The sequence below is a fragment of the Dasypus novemcinctus genome, chromosome 21, assembly GCF_030445035.2.
Source record: "Dasypus novemcinctus isolate mDasNov1 chromosome 21, mDasNov1.1.hap2, whole genome shotgun sequence".
NCBI lineage: Eukaryota > Metazoa > Chordata > Mammalia > Cingulata > Dasypodidae > Dasypus > Dasypus novemcinctus.
Genome location: NC_080693.1, coordinates 57,187,507 through 57,208,077, shown reverse-complemented (window position 1 = coordinate 57,208,077; position 20,571 = coordinate 57,187,507). Strand labels below are relative to the sequence as shown.

At 41.9% G+C, this 20,571-nt stretch overlaps 1 protein-coding gene across 2 annotated transcripts in view; it reads right to left on the bottom strand.

The window, feature by feature from the left end:
• Nucleotides 1-4,668: 4,668 nt before the first annotated feature.
• The window catches only part of SKAP1 (src kinase associated phosphoprotein 1), a 302,678-nt gene continuing 286,775 nt past the window's right edge, over nt 4,669-20,571 (bottom strand). For both annotated transcript variants that reach the window (XM_058284059.2, XM_058284060.2), the window contains 2 exons: nt 6,575-6,683; nt 4,669-4,803 (listed from right to left, as the gene is read on the bottom strand). In XM_058284059.2, the coding sequence (XP_058140042.1) occupies nt 6,582-6,683 (102 nt within the window). In that variant the 3' untranslated portion in view covers nt 4,669-4,803; nt 6,575-6,581. The remainder of the gene's footprint in view (nt 4,804-6,574; nt 6,684-20,571) is intronic.

Here is a 20,571-nt window from a genome sequence, read left to right as displayed (position 1 = left end):
AACCAAATGAAGTAATAAGTTCAAAGCTCTGCCTCTTGTACTGTTCTGCATTGGCAATGTTGAAGAAATTATCTAGAATCTAATTCCAGGTGCTTCCCCAGAGGTAGAATATGTTAGTGTCCAGCTAGCATGGTGTGTACCCATGGGAGGCATCCAGTAAATACAGGAGGTGTGAATGTGCCACCGTGATGACCCAGTGTCTGACCGTGGGTAAAAGGGAAATGTTCATAGCTTGTTTTCTGTTCTGGGATTGCACGTGGAGCATAAAAGGTGACCAGATGCTCACCATCAGGTCTAGAGTGTGTGCAGTCAGACCAGATGCTTTCCTTGAGGACCAGCACTAGAAACCTCTTGGAACTCACTTCCGTCACAGGAGGCAAGGAAGTGGCTTACTATTTCCCAGTGACACAAAGATGCTTCCTTTGGTGGCGCTCTGCCAGGTAGAGGGGTGGCAGGCTATGATGGGGCGCCAGGAGGGAACTGAGCTGCTGACAGCCAGCCAGCCCCACAAGTGGCTTGATGCCAGAGCTACTGGGCCTCTCAGAATGACCTGGGCACCAGGCGAAGGAAGTCCAGTTGGCAGGGTTTGCCTCGGAACCTGGCCTGCAGGGGAGAGGACTTCATTAAAAAGAATGGTGCCAAACCTCACACCAGAGCAGCCAGGTGATCTCCCCATCTACCGCCCACCGGGCAGCTCGCTTGGCTTTACATTTAGAATGACCACACATCCCGGTTTACACCTGTGATCTTGGCATCACCTTTCACTCTCAAGTGTCTCAGTCTGGGAATAAATTATATGGTCATCCTACTAATTGTGTCACAGTTTCCTATAATAGAGCTTTTCTTGGCCATTATATTTATAGGATTTTTTGTATAAAATGGGCTATAACTTAAAATGTATCATTAATTGAATTCCCAAGAGTGCAGAAGAATGAATATCAATTCATTCTAAGGGAAAAAACTCAGCAAGTTTTCTGAACAGTTTTTCATAGAGAAATAGAATAATTGGAATCTCCTGAAAAAGAAAAATCTCTTTCTAGTTGTAAATATCAAACTTCCTACCCAATCTCTTTAAATACTAATGGGAAATGAAATAGCTGGGCAAGAAGGAAGGGGGAGGAGCAAGGGCCCATGGTAATGCACAAACTAGAAAATTAGCTTGAGTCACTGGGCTGTGTAGCAGGGATAATCCTCTGTATGGAGGGTTGCTTTTTCTAAAGTCAGCTCCACAGATTTTGTTGATGCTCTGGGAATTAACAAGTCAGCGCCACTCAAGATCTATCCCTCCAGAGCCACTCTTGTTGGGGAGAGGGGTAGGGACGGCTTTTTGGCCAAGGATTAAAGCACCTCTGTCCCTGGCATCTGAGAGTTTTGCAAGAACATACTTTAGTTGTTGTCTTTAATTCTTTGCTTTTCTTCATCTTTGTCTTTCTCAGACTTTAGTCTGGTTTTTAAAAGCAAGAACTGCCCCCCTTACCCCTACCATGCAGTTGCCTTGCTCTTTGCATTTTCTCCATTGCTTTGTTGTGATGCCAGAGACTAGCATGAAATTTGGATTTTGAAAATGTCTCACTGGAGGTGTCTAACTGCATAGAGCTTGAGTGATTGAATAAGCAAAGGTCTTTCATTTCATTTCTTCTTCCGCAGCAGATTTTGTGTAATTTTGGCCAAGTTACAGCCTTTCAGCTCCTCAGTTTTGCCATTTGCAAAAACTAACTGATTGTAAACAAGGTGGTGCAACTGAGCAAACTAAGGTGTTGAAAAAAAGTTAATGAGAATGAGAAGTCTAGGCTATTCCTTATATATTTAGATAAAGTATCTGTCTCAAAAACAAAACAAAACACCAAACAGGAGGGAGGGCATCTGGTCAGTCCCATCTTTTGTCACTGCTTTGGCTTAAAATGGAATCATACTGTCTGGATTTAGGGAGTGAGAATCAACAGGAATTCTCTTCTCTGTCCTATTATTATTCACCAGAGGGAAAGACATAGTTGGTTTTGAGTTAAATGCAGATTTCTAAGAGGTAAAATAGGCCATTGTATGAGAAGATTTAATTTTGAAGACAAAACAATGTCTATGTTCTATGTAAGAAAAGAGAAAAAACACTAGAAAAAATTACTTTTAATTAATATAGATGAGAGATTCCTTTCAGAGCATTTGGTATTCTTGGATGTCAGCTTGGACAATGCAGGTCAAACTGGCAACACCAGGTCAGATCATCCATTGTGTGTCACTTAGTTCTATATGATTCGTTATGCAAAAGGTAGGTATTCATTTGCTTCTTAAATCTAGGATCTAGCTTTCTCATTTTCTCTCCTTTAGGCCAAATCAAGGAGGAAACAGAATAGTTTCCCACCCTGGCCCCTCTCCTTTTTCACATGCCAGAGCTATTAATGGCGATTAAAAAACCATCCTGTGTATAATGTGGTTAGTTAAGTGGTATAATGCCCCAGTTATCCAGTTAGTCACAGGCAGTGAGGTGGGGATTTGGTTAGTGGAGTCAAACAGCGAAGTGGTAATCTGATTAGCCAGTTGCAATCTGGGGTTGATGGCTAAAACGGTGCCTGTCAAATTGAGTGGGGAGCAGTTTTGCTGGATGAGGTTTGGCTTCAGACAAAATGAGGAATCTGCTACTTCCAAACGGTCTCCTTTCGAACTTTGCCTTGATAAAGAATGCCGTTTGATTGCAGATAGTTTCATTAGCCCATTTAACTTGTCCTATCTCTTCCTGGATGTAACAACATCAGAAATAGCTAGTTTCAGATCAGATTCCTAATCACTTCATTTGCTTCTATTTTTTAGGGCCAATTTGATTTCTTTTTCCACCAAATTTTACAGCTAGAAGCTGTAAGCTAGAAGGGCCTGAGCATGGTCCCTATGTTGTGGTACAGAGGTGAGGAAAGACTGGAGTTTGACAAATGGTGGTTTCCTTTGGCCTATATGTACAGAAGGGACTATTGCACTAAGGGTGGGGGCAGAGAGCCCGTTTTAAATGCTGGAAGCCAATGGCCATGCTATTTAGAGAGCAATGAACCATGCAGGAAGTGGAGAAGTTAATGCAATCTTGCTCCCATCCCATCCCAGATTCCTGCTTTTCTCCTGGTCTCCCTTTTCTTGGTGAGCCTGTAAGCCACAGAGCAGGGGCACAAAGGTATTCTGTCCTCTTAGCCACCTGGAAGGGATGGGGCATGAAGGGGCTCATGCTTGCTCTCTTCTGTACAATAATTTAGAACAGTGTCCATTGTCCTTACCTGTAGGTTTGGATTGGTGCATTGGTTCCTAAAACAGAAGGCAATTGGTTCTCTTTGATTCATCTGCTCATATGCTGCCACCTAGTGGTTCCTGTCCTTCAACACCCTGTAAAATGGAGGAGATGCTTTTTCCTCCCAGACTTGTGTGGTCCCCTTTTCTTACCTCTTTCTTCACCACTTATACATAAAAGCTTCTGGTTTTTGGTCCTAGGACAGAAGCTTGGGAAATGAATGGCTGGTGTAGGGGATCTTCTGAGAAACTTGGAATCTGCAGATGACATCCCCATTTGCTCCCTGATTTCTCTTTAGGTGATATAAGATAGGGTTCTTACTCCAGAGCTATAATATTGTCATCATAGAGGTGAGAAAGGCTATTTTCAGTCCTTTCAACAAAGGATACTCTGCAGAGGCAGTTTCAGAGATAACATTTCTGTAACTACTGAGTTGTCCATCTTTTAAAATGTCTTGTGTAGAGTCAGGTAGTCATAATAGCCAACTCTTATGGAGCAGTTACTATGTGCCAGATATTGTTCCAAGCATGTTACATGTTCCAATCTTTTAATTTTCACAATGATCCAATGAGATAGAGTATATACCCTTCTAAGGTGAGGAAATGGAGGTATAAAAAAGTCCAAGTTACTTGCTCCAGGGAACACAGCTAGTAAAGGGAGGCAGTGGGATTGATTCCCAGGCTGCTTCCAGTTTATGTGCTTAACCACTGTGCTATGCCGCTTCTTCAGTGATTGTGGGGTACAGGAAAGAGAAGCAAAGTCTGTGCTCAAAGCACTTCCTCAGTCCCCTCTTGGGACATAGTTGTGGTGCAGGACCTAGTTGGGGCTGTTAACTGAGGTTCAAAAAGGAGCTCTCCAATGTGCTGACTCCAAGACCTGCTTCTGGCCCTGTCTTGTTTCAGAGAGACTCAGCACATAAGAAAAAATAAACACAGAGCCAACAAGAGACAGAATGAGAAGCTAACCAGGAACAAGGCAAGCCTGGACTCGAGATAATTCTGCCCCTGAAAGACAATTGCATGTTCCCTTCTCTGTTTGCACTTTTGTTTTCTCCCTTGCCTTCCTTTCTCACTTTGGAAGTGGTGAGAATGACCAGAGCTGGCATTTTGGTACCTATACAAAAAGAAACTCAACACCATCAGACACGGAAAGGAACCAAACCTGAAATTTATTCATGCTTTTAAAGCCAGCCAAACAACCAGAACCTTCCTTCTACAAGAGTTTCCTCCTCTCTCTCACACACAAACACACACACACACACTTTTTCTATGATGCTCCTGGGGGAAAGGCAGAAGTAGATGTGTGGACACATTTAGAGATGAGGAGGAGCTGTGACAAGGATGGCTTGGTAAACGGTTTGATGACTTTACAGTTCCCGCTTGTCTTATTGATGGTTTACAGGCACTACAAAGTGTCAGAGACGTGGGGCTCTTCAGTAAAGAGAGGAGGCCATGGTGTTGGTGGGGTGGTAGGAGTGGGTGGCAGGGGCTCTTGATGATCAGCGTCTTCATAAAGGCAGGACAGAGAGAAGGATATGTGCCCTAAAGGAGGGAAAATAGACAAATTTGCTTTTATGGTTCAAAATATAGAAGCTACTAGGAGCATAGAGTGAAAAATGTCCCTCCTCCCCTATCAGTCATGCAGTTTCTCTGTACCTGGAGGCAATCAATGCTATCATTCCTCTCCCTCCTTCTGAGTTATATTACACATATAAAAGCAAACAGGGCCATTTAGTTTCTACCCCCTTTTATACAAATTAGGGCCACCCTTCTTCACTGCTTTTTTTTTTTTTTAACTTGTATCATACCTCAAAATGTTACATATCATTGCAGAAGTTTTCCTCTTTCTTTTTTACTACTACATAATATTCAATTCTATGAGTGTGTAGTTATTTGACTAGGTTTCTATTGAACATTTAGGTCATTCCAGTTGTTTGGCATTACAAATGAATAACCTGTGTGTATCACTTTGCATGTGTGCAAGTATAGTTGTAGGATAAATTCTTGGATGTCGAATTGAGGGTCAAAAGAGAATGGATAAATAACTTTAAATAAATATCAAAGTGAAGTAGAGTGAATTTGTTTAGATTTGACCTAAAAATTCCAACCCTTCTGCCTTCAGGTCCAAGAAATACAATCCTCATTGGGAGAAGGCACATCAAGTCAAACCTTGAATGACAGGCTTGAGCTGGTGCTTTATGGCTGTGCAAGGGCATTGAGAGTGAGATCTTTCCTTATGTATTTTACTAAGTGAATTCACCTAGTTGCTGCATTAGAGTGGGTCATAGTCTGGAATATTCCAAGGACAGCTTGTGTCACTGTCATGCTGATATCATCCTTCACCTCTAGCAAAAAAGGCTACTCCCATTTCAGGTTGGAAGATGGAGCTAGTGACATCACACTACCTTGGGTGCCCTCCACTATCATCCTGATTCTAAACCAAGCCCATTCTGTGCCAGAGTGACTCCTCCCAAACCAAACACTCTTCCCACACTGTTTTAAAACATGGCACGGTTCTTGCTTATATAGCTTGAGCCATATTCTTTATTACTTAAAGCTTAATTTGATTCTGTTCCATAGGAATCTGCTTCTGGATTCTCAATCTTGTCTAGTCATATTGCAATATGTGGCATTTGGGGAAATGGTGCCCTGGGATTGAGAGCTGGATAGAAAGAGACCCAGATCCATCTTTAGGGAAAGATTTCTAGTTGTCTCACAATAGCCATTCTTATTTTTTATATAATAATAAGTCCCCCATTTTTAAGCTGATCTATGGCTTCCTAGAGTAAGCCTTCTTTGAAGCTTGGTGTTTCCGTGTATCTAAGTTCTAGCCAATGGAATATAAGTGGAAGTGGTGTATGCAATGTTTATGAAGTGTCCGTAATTTGATCTTTCCTGCTGAGTAGCACATAGATGTGATAGCTGGAACTGGAGTATCCATTTGGGCCATGAAGTGACATTGGGAATGTTGGCCACACACAGTGGAGCAAAAACATAGAAGGTACATGGGACCTATATGTCTTGGATCACTTACCTCTAGCTTTTAAAAAAGAGAAAAATAAATTTCTATGTTAATTAAGTTACCTAAATAAGCAATTTTGGGTTTTCTGGCACTTGCAGTTGAACCTAATCCTGATACAGTATCCTAATTTAAGAAAAACATTTTCAGACTCATCTTCTTTCAGTGGTAAATCATCAGCATCACCTTTGGAAGTGAAAAAAGCTACTAAATGGCAATGCTCATCTTTCCCAGAGACATGAAGACATGGCTGACAAATTCCAACAGGCAGTTCATTGACAATGATTCTGATACCTGGGCTTCATCTTTCTTCCATTTCAAAGGCAGTGGTGAGATATTCCTTTGGGACAATCCCAACAAGGCTGTTCAGTTCTCCTACCCACCAGCCATACATGTTATACTCCTGAAACATGAAAAGAGGATGGTTTCAATTGACATTTCATAATGTTTCTGTTAATCCTTCACAGTGACTGCATGGGAGATTCTGTTGTATGGGCTCTTTGTTGGTACTGTTGGTATGAATCCTTGGCACTCCTGATGGGATTGTTAAATTAAAAAAGTCTCCTAGAGGAGGAAAGCAAACTTTGCTTTCATTTTGCCATCTTCCTGTCTACCTTGTAAACTTAGCACATACAGAGTAGATGGTTGATGCCATTGCTGAACTTAAAGAGCACTTTTTTTTTTTAACCAAGCAGAGTGGTATGACTTTTTCAGAGAAAGTTGGGCACACCCTAAAATGTCAGAACATTAAAGATACCCAGAGGGATCAGGTCAAAGTTCAAATCAATAATATTTACTAAACATCTTCTATGTGCAAAGTGCTGTTTGAGTTCCCATGAGATCTATAATGATGAATCAGAACACTGCTTGTTCCTGGGGAGCTTAGAGCATATAGTAATGGGCTTTGGAGTCAGACAGGCTGGGATCTAATCCCTACTTGGCCATTTAATAGCTGTGTGACCTTAAATTCTCCTAGCTTTAACTTCCTCTTCTGTAGGAATAGGTTTAAAAGCATACCGTCCCTCTGTTGTGAAAACAAAAGTGCATGATACCTAGTAGGAGATTTAAACATTATATTCCACTCCTGGAAAAGAGGTGGTAGGTTGGCAGATAATAGTGATATAATAGTAATATAGGGCAACAATAATAATATAGGGCAAGATATGATTGCACAAGAGAGGGACAAACCAGAAACAGGCTAAGCGCATTTTAAAGTAGGGGCAGGGAAGCATACTTGGCCCAATGGATAGGGCGTCCGCCTACCACATGGGAGGTCCACGGTTCAACCCCCGGGCCTTCTTGACCCATGTGGAGCTGGCCCATGCGCAGTGCTGACGCGCGCAAGGAGAGCCCTGCCACGCAGGGGAGTTCCCCGCGTAGGGGAGCCCCATGCACAAGGAGAGCACCCCATAAGGAGAGCCGCCCAGTGCGAAAGAACGCGGAGAGCTGACACAACAAGAAGACACAACAAAAAGAAACACAGATTCCCGGTGCCGCTGATAAGGATAGAAGCGGTCACAGAAGAACACACAGCGAATGGACACAGAGAGCAGACAACTAGGGGGGTGGGGGGGAGGGAGAGAAATAAAAATAAAACCTTTAAAAAAAAAGGGGGGGCAATCCTACAGGTTTGAAGATGGAGCTCCTTGAATGCAGAAGAGCTTCTCAAAAAGCACAACAGGTGTTGAACACTGTAAGACTATTCCTGAAAGCACGAAAAAATGTTTTCTTTTGAGACAAGTAAAATTTAGAATGAAGTTTTAAGAATGAGAAAGGTCATATATCCCAGTTTGACTGGATTTGGGATAGCATGGAGCTGTCTGCTTTCTGCACACCTGGTTGCTGAGTTCTACTAGGAAAAAAAAACAAGAAAACCAGGTTGGTGATGCCTAAAATTAAAGTCTCTAGCATTAACTAGTGAATTTTTCTCTTTAGGTAATGTTACCTCCCCTCCTCCAACTCTGCCTCTCCTTCCCTTAGCAGATGAACTCTTCTCCACCTTGAAGGAGAAAAGAGAAGCCATCAAATTTGTCGATCTTCTGCCACCAAAGCAGGAACTTCCCAGTACTGACACCCATCTTTCTTTCCCAGTAAAGTGGGGGAGGTTTCCCTCCACTAGTTTGAGACTATCTTTCACAACATGTACTTCCAACCCATCTCCTTTGTTTCTTAGAGATGAGGTTTGGTGGAGTCTGCCCTCTGCTTCCAGTGTAAATGGCTCCATCAGCACTGAAAAGTGTTCAGTGAAAACCACAACTTAGTAGCCTCCATTGCATGTCTACGTCCCATTTCTATCAATCTTAGCTGATTTCTAATCACAGCAAATTTACTGAAAGAGTTTATGACACTTACTGCCTCAACTGTTCATGTTGTATTAGTGTTAAAGTCACTCTAATCAGACTTCTGCTTCCATTACCCCACCTAAGCTCTCTCCATGATCTCCTATAACCTCCTTATTGCTCGAATTCTTTGAGTAGCTTGACCTCTCAGCAGTACGGGCACAACTGACTCTTCTTGAGGCACTTTCTTCTCTTAGTTTCTATGATAAGTCCACTCTCCTGGTTTCCCTCCTACCTTTCTGGTTGCTTCTTCTAGTTTTCTTTTGCAGGCTTATCTTCCTCTATACCTCCTTTTAATGTGGTTGTTTTCCAGAGTTCCATCAAGGGCTTCTCTTCTTTTGATTTGATGCATTTTCTTGAGCAATCTCACATACCTTTGTGGTTTCAACCACCATCTTTGTGTTAATGACTCACACCAGAGCTCCAAGCCCAGATGTCTTGACTAAGTGTTGGACCCCAATATTCAAATGCATGTCTCTCAAGCTCAAACTCAGTATATCCTAAATTTAACACACAGTCTCACCTCCACCCCCATTCCTACTCCCAACTGTCTTTATCTTTAGCTCTCTATCTTGGTAAGTAGTACCACAATATACTCAGTTACTCAAGCCAGAAACCCAGGAGTCTTTCCCAATTTAAGCCCCCTCTTCCATTTAGTATTAGAATCCTATCAATTCTACCTCCAAAATATTGCTAGAGTTCACCCACCATTCCCACTGACAATATTCTAGAGTCACGTCACTGTCAGCTCTCACGAGGGCTACAGAAATACTCGTTTCCCTCCACTCTAGTTTCCATTCTGTAACCAGGCTCTGTCTAAAATGCATATTGACAATGTCACTGCTGTGCTTGAAATTCTTTAGTGGGTTTCCTCGGCCCACTGTCAACTTCTTAATGAGGTGGACAAGGCCCTGCAGGTTCTGACCCTGCTCACTGCCCAGTGTTGTCATTCACCCCCTAACTTCAGTGCTACCTTCCAGTAAAACAGAATTTCTCTCCGCTGCTCCAGCAGGTCACAGGCTCATTCACTATGGAGCCTCTCTTCTGCCTGTTTAGGCTCTTCTTCCCCACTCTCCTTCATGGGGCTCTCTCCTAACAGCCTTCAGATCTCAATTCGTAAGTCACTTATTTTCTAGAATCCTCTCCTTGACGATCTCTGTGTGGGGAATCCCAGCCTTGTGGTCCACTGTACTCTGTACTTACCTTAGAAATGAGCTCACCATGCTGCCCTGCATCTGATGTCTCAGTGTTATTCACTAGACGGAAAGTTCTGTGATAACTGAGACTTTGATGGTTTTGTTTGCTGTTGTATTCTCAGCACCCACCATGGTACCCAACCCAAACTGGGACCAATTAAATATTTGTTGAATGAGTTTATGATGAAATAAAGGGAGCAGTGGGAATTTGTACTCTTCGTTGAGCAGATTTAGTTACAACTAACTCCAAGATATTCCCTTAGTGATTTAATTGGTAGTGGCAGGAGGAGAGCAACTCTCTTTGGAGATAGTCTTCCCAAATGGCTCCTTAAATACCATGAAGACAGTCTCAAATGCCATAGAAGTAAGACTGCTCAGTTGCTCTGAAAGGACCAGGGAATTAATTGCCTTTTAAAGAGTCTTAAGTGAATATGTCCATCACTTCCCCCACCATCCTCCCTCAGGGCAACTTCTCCCCACAGTCTATACTACCTGTGGAATTCCCTGGCTTAAGTTTTTAGGAGGGTTTAGAGCTCCTCTATAAGTTATGTTGCTGTCTGTTTTCCAGTCCTGAAGTCAGGGCAACTTCTGCCTAAATTTTAATGCAGCATAGCCTTGGCTTACCACATCGCTGGAATGTTTGCCTACAGGGCCATGCTGTGAAGGGAACACATGCTCTAACTTCCCCTCTCACTGTAACTCATAAAAGCTCTAGTTTTAGCTCTTCTGTTATCTCACAGGCAGAAGGTGGGCACAATGCTGTCTGACAGTCTTTTGATCCCAGTCAACTTGCTTAGATATGTGTGAAGTGTGGTCTTCTACCTGCCATATCCTGTCACTGTCATCAACCGCAGGGGCCCAGGTCCTCTCCATGTGGACTGTCCAAGACCCTTAACTTTGACTCATGCTTGGCAGCACTGCCCTTTATCTATAATTCCAGGAGTAGGGATCAAGCCTTGGGAAGGTACTCTCTGCCAACTTGAAGAGGGTGTAAACAGTAGGCAGATGAGGCTCAGCAGGGCACCTGCAAAGCTGGGCTCCCAGGCAGTTTGCTCTTGCTCGAGGGTTAACACTGACCCTGCACGACTGCAGCTGTAGTAGCCTCTCCACAGTGGTGAGGTCTGAAATTAGTGACATCAGCTCTCTGCCCTTCAAAACAAAAGAGTAGGCAGAAGTGTAAGGAGGATGGTACAGTCTCAGAGACCATATATATCCTGCTGTGGGAGCCTGGGAGCTTAATCAAAGCACCTACAGGTACTGGGATCTGATTGTCTTTTCCAGATTTTATCCCTTGGCTGGATACCCAAAAAGGGCTGCAGGGCTGAGATGTTTAAAGCATGAATGGAAAACTTCTAGCCTTCTCTTCCATACCACCCTCATGCATTGCTCCAGCCCGGTCTGAACACCACGAGGTATTTTAAAATAATTTCTACTTTGATGAATTGCTGGGGAGTCCACAATTGCTCATAATCAAAGGGAGAAAAATGCAAATGAGATCCGGCCGAGAACTATCACCACCAAACGTTTATTTCACTGCACAGTGCCAAAAAGAATTAAAACAACATTAAACTCACAGCAATCATGTTTAAGCCCTCGTTTCCAAGTGCCAAATTGCACCACTCTGGATCATACAGATGTTCGTTAATTATGCTAATTTTTATTAAACTATTAAAATGGAGAGAGTACTGGCTCAGCCAGGCAGACCCCAGCTCTGAATGAACTCTGCTCTTGTCTAGAGGTGCTAATTTACTGCATTTTTATTAAGCTGATTCCTGGATTTTAGAGAACTGAATTCCTGGGATCAGTGTTTTCAATAAATTCTGACTTCTCTGTTCCCAGATGTTTGGAAAGACTGGAAAAACACTGAGAGGCTCCCTGAAGACCTGAAGTGCTCAATGCAGAAGTGGACCTACAATCAAGATGAGATTATGTATCTACAAGTGACAATGTTAGAGCATTGGAATTATGCATGTGCCTCACTGAATAACTCCATATATACTGTTTATGGGTAGGTAGAGCTAAGATGTTAATTAAACAAAATTGCTCATTACAGATGCCCTAAATACGAATATAAAAATCAATTTAAAAAAACCCTTCATTTGGTGCTTGCTTCTTTCCACAAAGTCTTTTTAAAAGCCTTTGACTTGAAAGTAGCACAACATATGGTTCATTCTCATCATAATTATTTCTAGGCTTGATTAAATATGTTTCTCTCAATATCAACCTTGCTCCACTTCCTTGAACCCCCCAAATCAAAGTGTCTTAAAAATGAGGATTGGCTGTTTGGCATTCATTATCTGGCTGGAGGAGCTGTTGGTCTGGAGGAGTGGAGCCTCGAGTGATAGACTCCGCTCTTACCATCAGCAACAATCAAAAGTGTTTATGGGGGATTGCACATTGCCGTAAAAGGATTTATGCTGCTAATCTCCATCAACGAGAGAAAAAAAAAAAAACAACCCTACCAAACCTGCCATAAAAAGAACAGCAAATTCTATAAACAAAAAGCAGTATGGCCACCAACAACAGGCATGCTGCACAGCTGGACTCTGCCTCAAGTGGTTTCCCTATTGCTGTTTATGGTTTCAAGACGATCATGGACCTCCTCGGTGCTCCTCCTGTCACAGGGCCTGAGTCCCTGTGTGGGGCTGCAAATACCCTGTCAGTAGGTGTCAGGGGATATCTGGGGGAAAACCAGCAGGCGCCTATCATAAGCCTTAAAAGAGATTAAATACTCCTACTCCATGATTGCTACATTTTAATTTCTTTCCTCCCTGCTGGTTCCTATTTGTATAAACTCTTCCATGGCTCCCCTGGAGTAGCACAGACATGACCTGGAATGACCATCCTGTCTTGGGATGAGAATTCAATTTCTAGGCTCAGTGAATCCTAGGCTCTTCCAACAAAAGCAACTCACCATCTCAAGGGCACAGATTCTTAAACTGGAGTCTGTGAACTTCCAGTCTTCCTATGGGTGGATGCTGAGGGATCTCTGAATTCCCTGAAGTTGGTGTGAAATTTTGTATGCACACGCATGTGTGTCTCATCCCTGAGGTGAGGCCTAGACCTTTCATCAGATTCTCGAAGCTTCAGTGATTCCCCACAGTTTACAAACCAGTGTTCTAGGGGTGAATACGATGGCCTTTACACTCCGGACCTGCCCTTCGGCCCAATGTGTCTGTGCCCCAACTCCCTGAGGAAAGAGGGAAGGAGGATTAAGAATCCTTGCTCCTTCCAGGCTGGGTTTCACGGGCTTCAACCTTCCAGCTGTAGAGTCTGCTCCCTTCCTTAAGGACTGATGGAGCTTGCTTACCACTTTTAAGAAAACATCTCTTTAACTGGGGCTTAAAGTCGTGTTCTCATGGCTTCCCTTCAAGTCCGCATGATGGCTTCTGGGTAAGCTGCTTGACACTGTCAGTTCCGCTGAGAATGTTCCTAATAGAAACATTTTCTTTTCACATTGACTGGGGCTTCCATAAGCCTCCATGGAACAAGAGTCCCAGAAAATGTCTCACACTTCTGTTCTTTTAACCATCAAAGCTCACTATATCCGTGCTTGTAAACTAGAGAATTCCTCTTCAAGAGAACAATCAATCAGCCCCTAACACAAAAGATCAATACATGCATGATGCATGTATGGGAAAGACCAATCAATCACAGAATTATTGGTTTATGATTGCTTATTTCTCTTATTAATGTTTGTGCATCATACATTATCATTAGTAAATATGAGAAATTTGAATTCCTAAGCAGAATAGTTTGTAATATTCTCGGGTCAGTTCAAATCATCATATTGGTACTTCAGATTGGCCCACAAATTCTCTACTTCTAAAATCCACCTTTGGAAATTTAATGCTTTCTTAAGATATCATAAATTATTAAAAAGATTGAGGGCTCCAATTCAGCGCCCTCCCAACTGCTGAGAAAAACAAGGCCAGGAACAGGAATTATTCACTAAAGGCAAACAGGTGCCAATTTCTCAGCACAAATGGTTTTATGAAGAGGTTTCCCAGAGGGAGCAAGGAAATGGTCAATTGGGTGGATGGTGGATTAGTGATATTGGAATCTGTGAAAGGATCGGAGCTCAGCACTTGGCCGAAACCTTGGGTAGGTTGGCAGCTTCTCCACAGGGTGTTTGACACCTTGCCTTAAGTTCTTGGCAACTGGTTTCTCTTTTTCTATTTTTCAGAATTTTGATCTGTAAGTCATAACAAAAATGAATAATTAAATATGCCTCAAGCGAACCATTTTTATTTATTGTTGCATTTCAGGGCACTTGCTCATCTGGAGCTTAGTGCGCCTGGATATAGGTGAAGATGTATGAATGTACCAGGGCGTGGAGAGGCTGGGGTGGTCAGTGAAAGCAGTTGTGGGTGCCTGGCGACGACTCTACAAGATGCACCTCCCATCTAAGTGAGGAGTGTTCTGAGGATAAGAGGAACGTGTGAGCTACATGGACAATCTGAGAGTATCTATCTGAGTGCTAGGAAAGACCCACATACAAGTCTGAAGCTCCAAGCCTGAACAAGTACGGAAGGATACTGATCAAGTCCAAGCCAGCGGGCAGCAGTGCAGTGTCAGGGCACAAATGGGACACTGTTAGCGCTGGAAGTGTTTGTAAAACAGAGTGGGTGTGCAAGTGTGTGAGACAGAAAAACCATAAACTGGGGAGGTAAGAGGGAAGGCAAACAGGGCTGTAAGGAAAAAGAGAAAGAAACACACAATTTGAACTTTACCTAAAGACAAGAGGAAGGATAAGGGGAAGGTAAACACTTTGCAGATTGGAAAAAGCAAGGTGCCAAGTGCAGAATTAGGAACAATAGAGACAGCAGCATTTCGGAGCTGATAGAATTGTGATACCATGTGAGACCGCGTATTAATATGTATTCCATAAACTGCGCAGCTCGCAGCCCTGCACCGCTCTGTTTTGCTCTGACCGCAGTACCAGCCTCAGGCACCACAACACAATTTGGAAACAATGTGACGGAAATGTTTAATCTGCTCGGCCCATCTGTGCAGCGTATTTCTCCAGATCTCCCTGAGAGAGGCGCCTTGAATCTCCACATTGCCTTTAATATTCTCCTAAATCACCTCCCCACTGCACTTCAAGGGCCATTGCTACAATATCACAGGTTCATCTAAAGTGCATTGGGGAGGGGATGAGCGGGGGTGGGGGTAGGCACAGGCCGAGATATTTTTTATTTTAAAATAATTTCCAGAGATCGTCTTTTCTGCTTCCTTTAAAAAAAGAAGAAAAGTTATTCTACTGTTGCCGTAAGGTTATTGAGGTTGTTTGGTGCAAAACAGGGTAGGATAGAGTGGAATCATTCTCCAAAGAATTATTTTTATTAATCTCGATTCTCTCAATTGGCCGTGGGAGGGGGTGAGCAGATGCTCGCTTTCTCTTATCGTTGGCTCCGTGCACCTTGCTAGGGCGCTGTGTTCTTTCGAGGCTGGTGCCTGTCTGCCTTCCGCTGTCTGCATCGACTGCGGGCTTGGTAGTTCCCAGGGCACATCCCGACCCTGTCCTGCTCTAGACAAAAGCCATCTTACGCACTTAGGTCTCACTGGGAAGGGACAATGTGTATATTGTGAATTTTAGCTTGGAACCCTATGTTTTCTCTCTTAAGTACGGATGTTGGGTGTCAAATTTCAGCTGCCTTTCCCCACTTGATTTTGCCAGATTCAGTGACTTAGAGTTAGAACGTAGGAAGCTGGGTGGGTTTCGGAGAAAGAGTGGATGACAAGTCACCATGTCCCAGACCCTGGACAAATGAAAGGGAGCGCACATCACTAAGAAAATTAGAATTCCTTTTGCTTTGTGAATTAAAGAAATGAATAATTTAATCCTCAAGATTGTTCCGGTGAGGGAAAGGCAACGTCCCAGTTGCGGAGCCCTACAGCCTGTCGGTGTGTTACATCATCTGCACACATAGGCGTTTCCATGACAACCGCTTATAGCTTCATTTCCTGGATCCCTCTAGGGGGTGTCACAGCCAGATCCACCTGCTTTTCACCCTACCCTCGGTGGGGTCATGGTAAGGTCGCCAGAATAAATGAACGCGGGTACTAATGATCTGTTTACTGCTGTTTATGCTCTGTGTGTGTCAGGGGCACACACATTTAGAGAGCTCATTATGGTTGCAATTAGAATGCACCATCGCTAGATATTTAACTCCTTTTTCTTTTAAATTAGCATTTTAATAACATTCTTTGAGCAGAGAAACAAAATGACCATTTTTCACGGACAAACTTCTAGCTGTAGGTGCAACTTTAATGGCAAAGTTGTGAAGGGGAAAGAAGGGAGGGAAAAAAAAGGCCATTTTTATGACTTTCACCCTCCTCCTTACCAAAAGGATATTTTTATTTGCTTTCTAACACACTCAATTTCCTAAATTTGTTTTGAATCCAATTATTTTGGGTGGTTTAAAGTACTGCATTCTTGTTGGACGGAAATTAGCAGCGATTGAAATTAGCTTTCTATGTGACCTGTGAAAGGGGCTAAAATAATTACAAGTAAATATAAGAAACCTCTTTCCAAAAGACCCTTGCTCTAGGATCGGGCTGTGATCTGATGATTACCATTACCAGAATATCTTTGTACAGTAACTGAAAGGATTATTTCCTTTAAAAAGGTGATTGCAATTATCGTTTCTGTATATAATTCTTATGATTATTTTATAGAGGATAAATGGTGACACATTTAAATTTGTAATTATAGACAGGATAAATAAGCAGAAAGAATGAAAAGAATAATGGCATCATTTGCCATTTAAAAATGGCAAGATCTTGGAGCACCAAAAAGCAGGAGAGACAGAACAGAAAAGATACAATGTAGAAACCCACTCAGAATGTTCTGTGAGGCATTGCTTTTTAGGAATCAGTCAACACCTTTTCTAGGTGTTTATAAATGCTCTGTTTGTGGAAAGTGGAGTGAAAAATAACAATTTGAATGTTTCGATTATCTTTCCCAGTCCGTTCCATTTTCATTATTTATTTCCTATAAATCGGGACCTTGCTGAACATAATTCTGCAGACAAGGAGGTGGATGGGACAGCCAATGTGAACAAGGAGATAGATGGTGGGTGCGTGTAAGATAGATGCTATGTGTTTATGAAAAGAAGCAGTATGTCTGCATGTGAACATCCAAAGTAGAGCAAGCAAGCGTGTAAACCATAACGGGTATTTATAGGTGGAAAAATGGTGCAAAGAAGATTGTGTAGGAACTGGCACACAGGGTCTGGAAAGATTTGCTTTTTTTTCTTTCCCTCCTGGAATTCATGTCAAAGTTCTGTCTAAGATGTCCCATAATTGCTATGTCTCCTATGAAACCCCACAAACCTTTTTGTGACAGCAGACAAGGATTTTACAGTCAGAAGACTTAGGAGGTTAATAGTTGAAAAGCAAGAGTTAGGAAAAAAAGATCTCCATTGACTTCAAAACAATCCCACTTAAATAGACACACACAAAACAAAAAACAGCACAACAAACCTCATGTAGGAGGACAAATTTAAAGACACAGCAGGAAAAAAAAAGTAACATAAAAATGCAGGTTTTAAATGTTTGTGCATTTGTGTCAGCTTAGTTGCACCTTAGAATCTGCCATTTCATAAATAAAATAAGTATGGCATAGACTATAATTTGGTGATAGCTACCCCAGGACATATCTAGATACACTTCTGTTATTTTAATTAAATACTGCATTATGGTTTGTGACAACTACATTGCTACAGCGTAAATGAATTTGGAATTAAAGTGTTACTTAGGCATCCAGTAATTTTTGTTTCATTCCTCAGTTTTACAAAGCAAATAGCTATAAAATCAAGATGTTTGTTCATTTACAGATGGAGTAGGGTTGTTGCCGCTTTTTTTTTTCCCCCTTAATCCTCATGCACAAAAAAGAAGACAGAGCTCTAAGTCTGGCTCCTGACACTCTTAGCTTATGAGCCACATCACAAAGAAAAACACAATCTCTTGACTATAATGTGAAATGCTGAATATTAATTGCTGGTATTATGCTTATCTTTCTAGCCGGATTCTGTCTTTCAACAATTATTCTGATGGGCTGCAGTCTTGAACTGCCAGGAGATTTTTCCTCCTTTGTTTAACAGTTAATTTTATTTTTTAAAAAAATATTATAGTTCACAATACTCTTTGGAAGTTTTTAGTATTTGGAACTATTTAGTATTTCAAACTATTACTGGAAACAGAAAAATTGCCAAATCTCTTTGCTAAAAAAAGGATGCACATTTCTGCATTGAAAAGAAAAAATATTTTTCACTCCAGCAATATTAATGTTTCCTTAATGAAACCAGAAAGTGCATTTCAATTTGGTATAATCAATTGGTGGTTTAAATGTCACTTTGCTAGCAAATCATGGGAAAGGTTCAGAATATTCTCATTTATAAAATGCATATTTTCACTCAAAATTTATCTGGTAGAGTAAAAGGATTTCTGACCAAATCTGAGGATTTAATTGTAATTGCAATGTGTCATATACCAAAATGAAAGTTTTAAATAGCAAGTTTTCTGAACCTAATGTCTATTCTAATTTGAGAATCAATATAATTTTTTATTAGCCTTAAATACCAAATGTCTGGCAATGTCTGCAAATTTCATCTTTTCTATATTTTAAACAATGACTCCAAATTCCCCCATAAGTAGTCTAAAAACTGCATAGAAGTTACAGCCCTGTATATTTGCAATGAGGTTATAATTTGTTTCAATATTTTGCTAGTTTAGTCAGAGAGCTGAAGCCATACACCGCCAAGAAACACTGGCAGACAGGAGTTTGGGGAGGCTGAGTTCCTTTTGAGAAAATAATTACACAGAAACAAAGCTTCTGTGACTCCTTTTAAATAGGGCATCTCACCGAAATGTCATCCAGCCTCTTTGGCAGATTAGTGAGGAGTTTATTACTAAATCTCTGTCTAATAAACGTGCAGTTGACTCTGGAGGAGCTGCTTGTTATAATACTGGCGGTGGGAAATGGAGGGAATGTCACAGTTAAAGACACAAATTTTCCCCATAATATATTAGAATGGAAACCTCTGAATCCAATACTACATGGGCATATCTAATAAATTCACAATATTTCAATCTCAACAGCCTTCACTGGTTAGTTTTAAAGATTTATGTGGTAAAAAATTACTCAGTGATGAATATGGTTTATTCTGTGCAGTATTGGAGGTATAAGGAATTAAACTACCGTCTTTAACAGTGAATTTATTATTACCTCTGTCAAAAGACGAAGGCTTTAACAGCATTTGTTATAAATTCACTGCAAAATAAATGGTTGGAATTTTTTGCACTGGAGTTTGTAAAGCATCGGGAGAGTCTGAACATTAACTTAAGCCTGCCACAGTTTATATGGTTCTAGGTAAACACTTCTGTCTAGGCCTCACAGTTAATTACCTGGTCTGGAACTTTCTACCTGACTGAAAGGTGTGTGTGTGCGTGCATGTGCACGTGTGCATGCATGGAAAGCCAAGGGTTCTGTCCCGGACAAGAATTTAGGAGTAAGGAAGTTAAAGAGGAAAATGCCGGTTTTATTATCTTTTTAAAAACGGGTTTTTAAAGTAAATGGTCAAGGTTGGAGGATAGGGTTGATGTGTAGTTGGGCCTTGTGATATAAGGTTTATATGCATGCATATGTGCACGCGCGCACACACACACACCCTCTCCCTTTTGTCCTCTCTTGGCATGGGTGTCCCCTCATTTATAAAAATTACCTGGAAGGAATGAGGCTGCCAGAGTTTGTTCTAGACGATTGGTTCCTGTCTGGAGGAAAGGAATGGCCTCTACTGAATTTGACCGGTGTATGACCGTTGCCTTCCAGCTGACCCCAAATCCTATTCCCATCCTCCTAACTATAACTCTGTAGCCTCCCATTGGGGTTATTCACGAGAGAAAAAAACATCATCATCATCCTCGTCATCACAGCACAGTGTTGACCTGCTTGTTAACATGACATGGGGTGGTGGGGACAGCTTCTGCTTCTCTTTCATACTATCATAAATAAGGAAAGGTATTTTCCAACGGTATCCTTCTCAGCCACCCTCTTTGGTAAGGTCAGAGGTGAATAACAGCTCTGTGACAGGCATTGATTAGTTCCATCACACTGTTTGGGCTGCCTGTGCCCCAGGCCCATCCTCTTCCTACTTTCTATCCCATATTACTCCTGATACACCCCTGCCCATCCCCCCCACAGTCGAGCAGAGGGGACGCTGCCTGAGGAAGTCCTGAATGGACACTAGATGTCACCAAACACCTCCTTTCCCTCAGAGCCCTCACATTTAAAAAAATTCCTCCATTGAAAGCAATTGAAGGAATTAACTTATCTGTTTTTATGAGGGCGATTGTCACATTCAACTAAGCACACTTAAAAGAGGAAATATTGCTGCATTCAGATAATTTTTACAACATACCCATCTCTTTTGGAGAGGTTGGGGTCAAGAGAGAGGAAAGGTCTACTTTTTTTTAAGTAGCCCTTTGAGGGAGTAGGTAGAGAGGATTGGGTTTTAAAATTCCTATTATAACCGACACTGTGCTATGTTAACTAGTCCAGGTGTGCAGGAGAGAGGCCTGCTGCATTCAGATAACCAGGAGCTGGGTTGGGAGCCAGCTCCAGTCTAAGTGTCAGCAGCTCCAACCCAGTGCTGGCAGCTAAATGTCACCCAGGGTGACAAAGTTGATCCATCCTCGTCCATAAAGGGCCCATGGCCATCTGATGGCTATCATGCATTCCATGATAACCCTG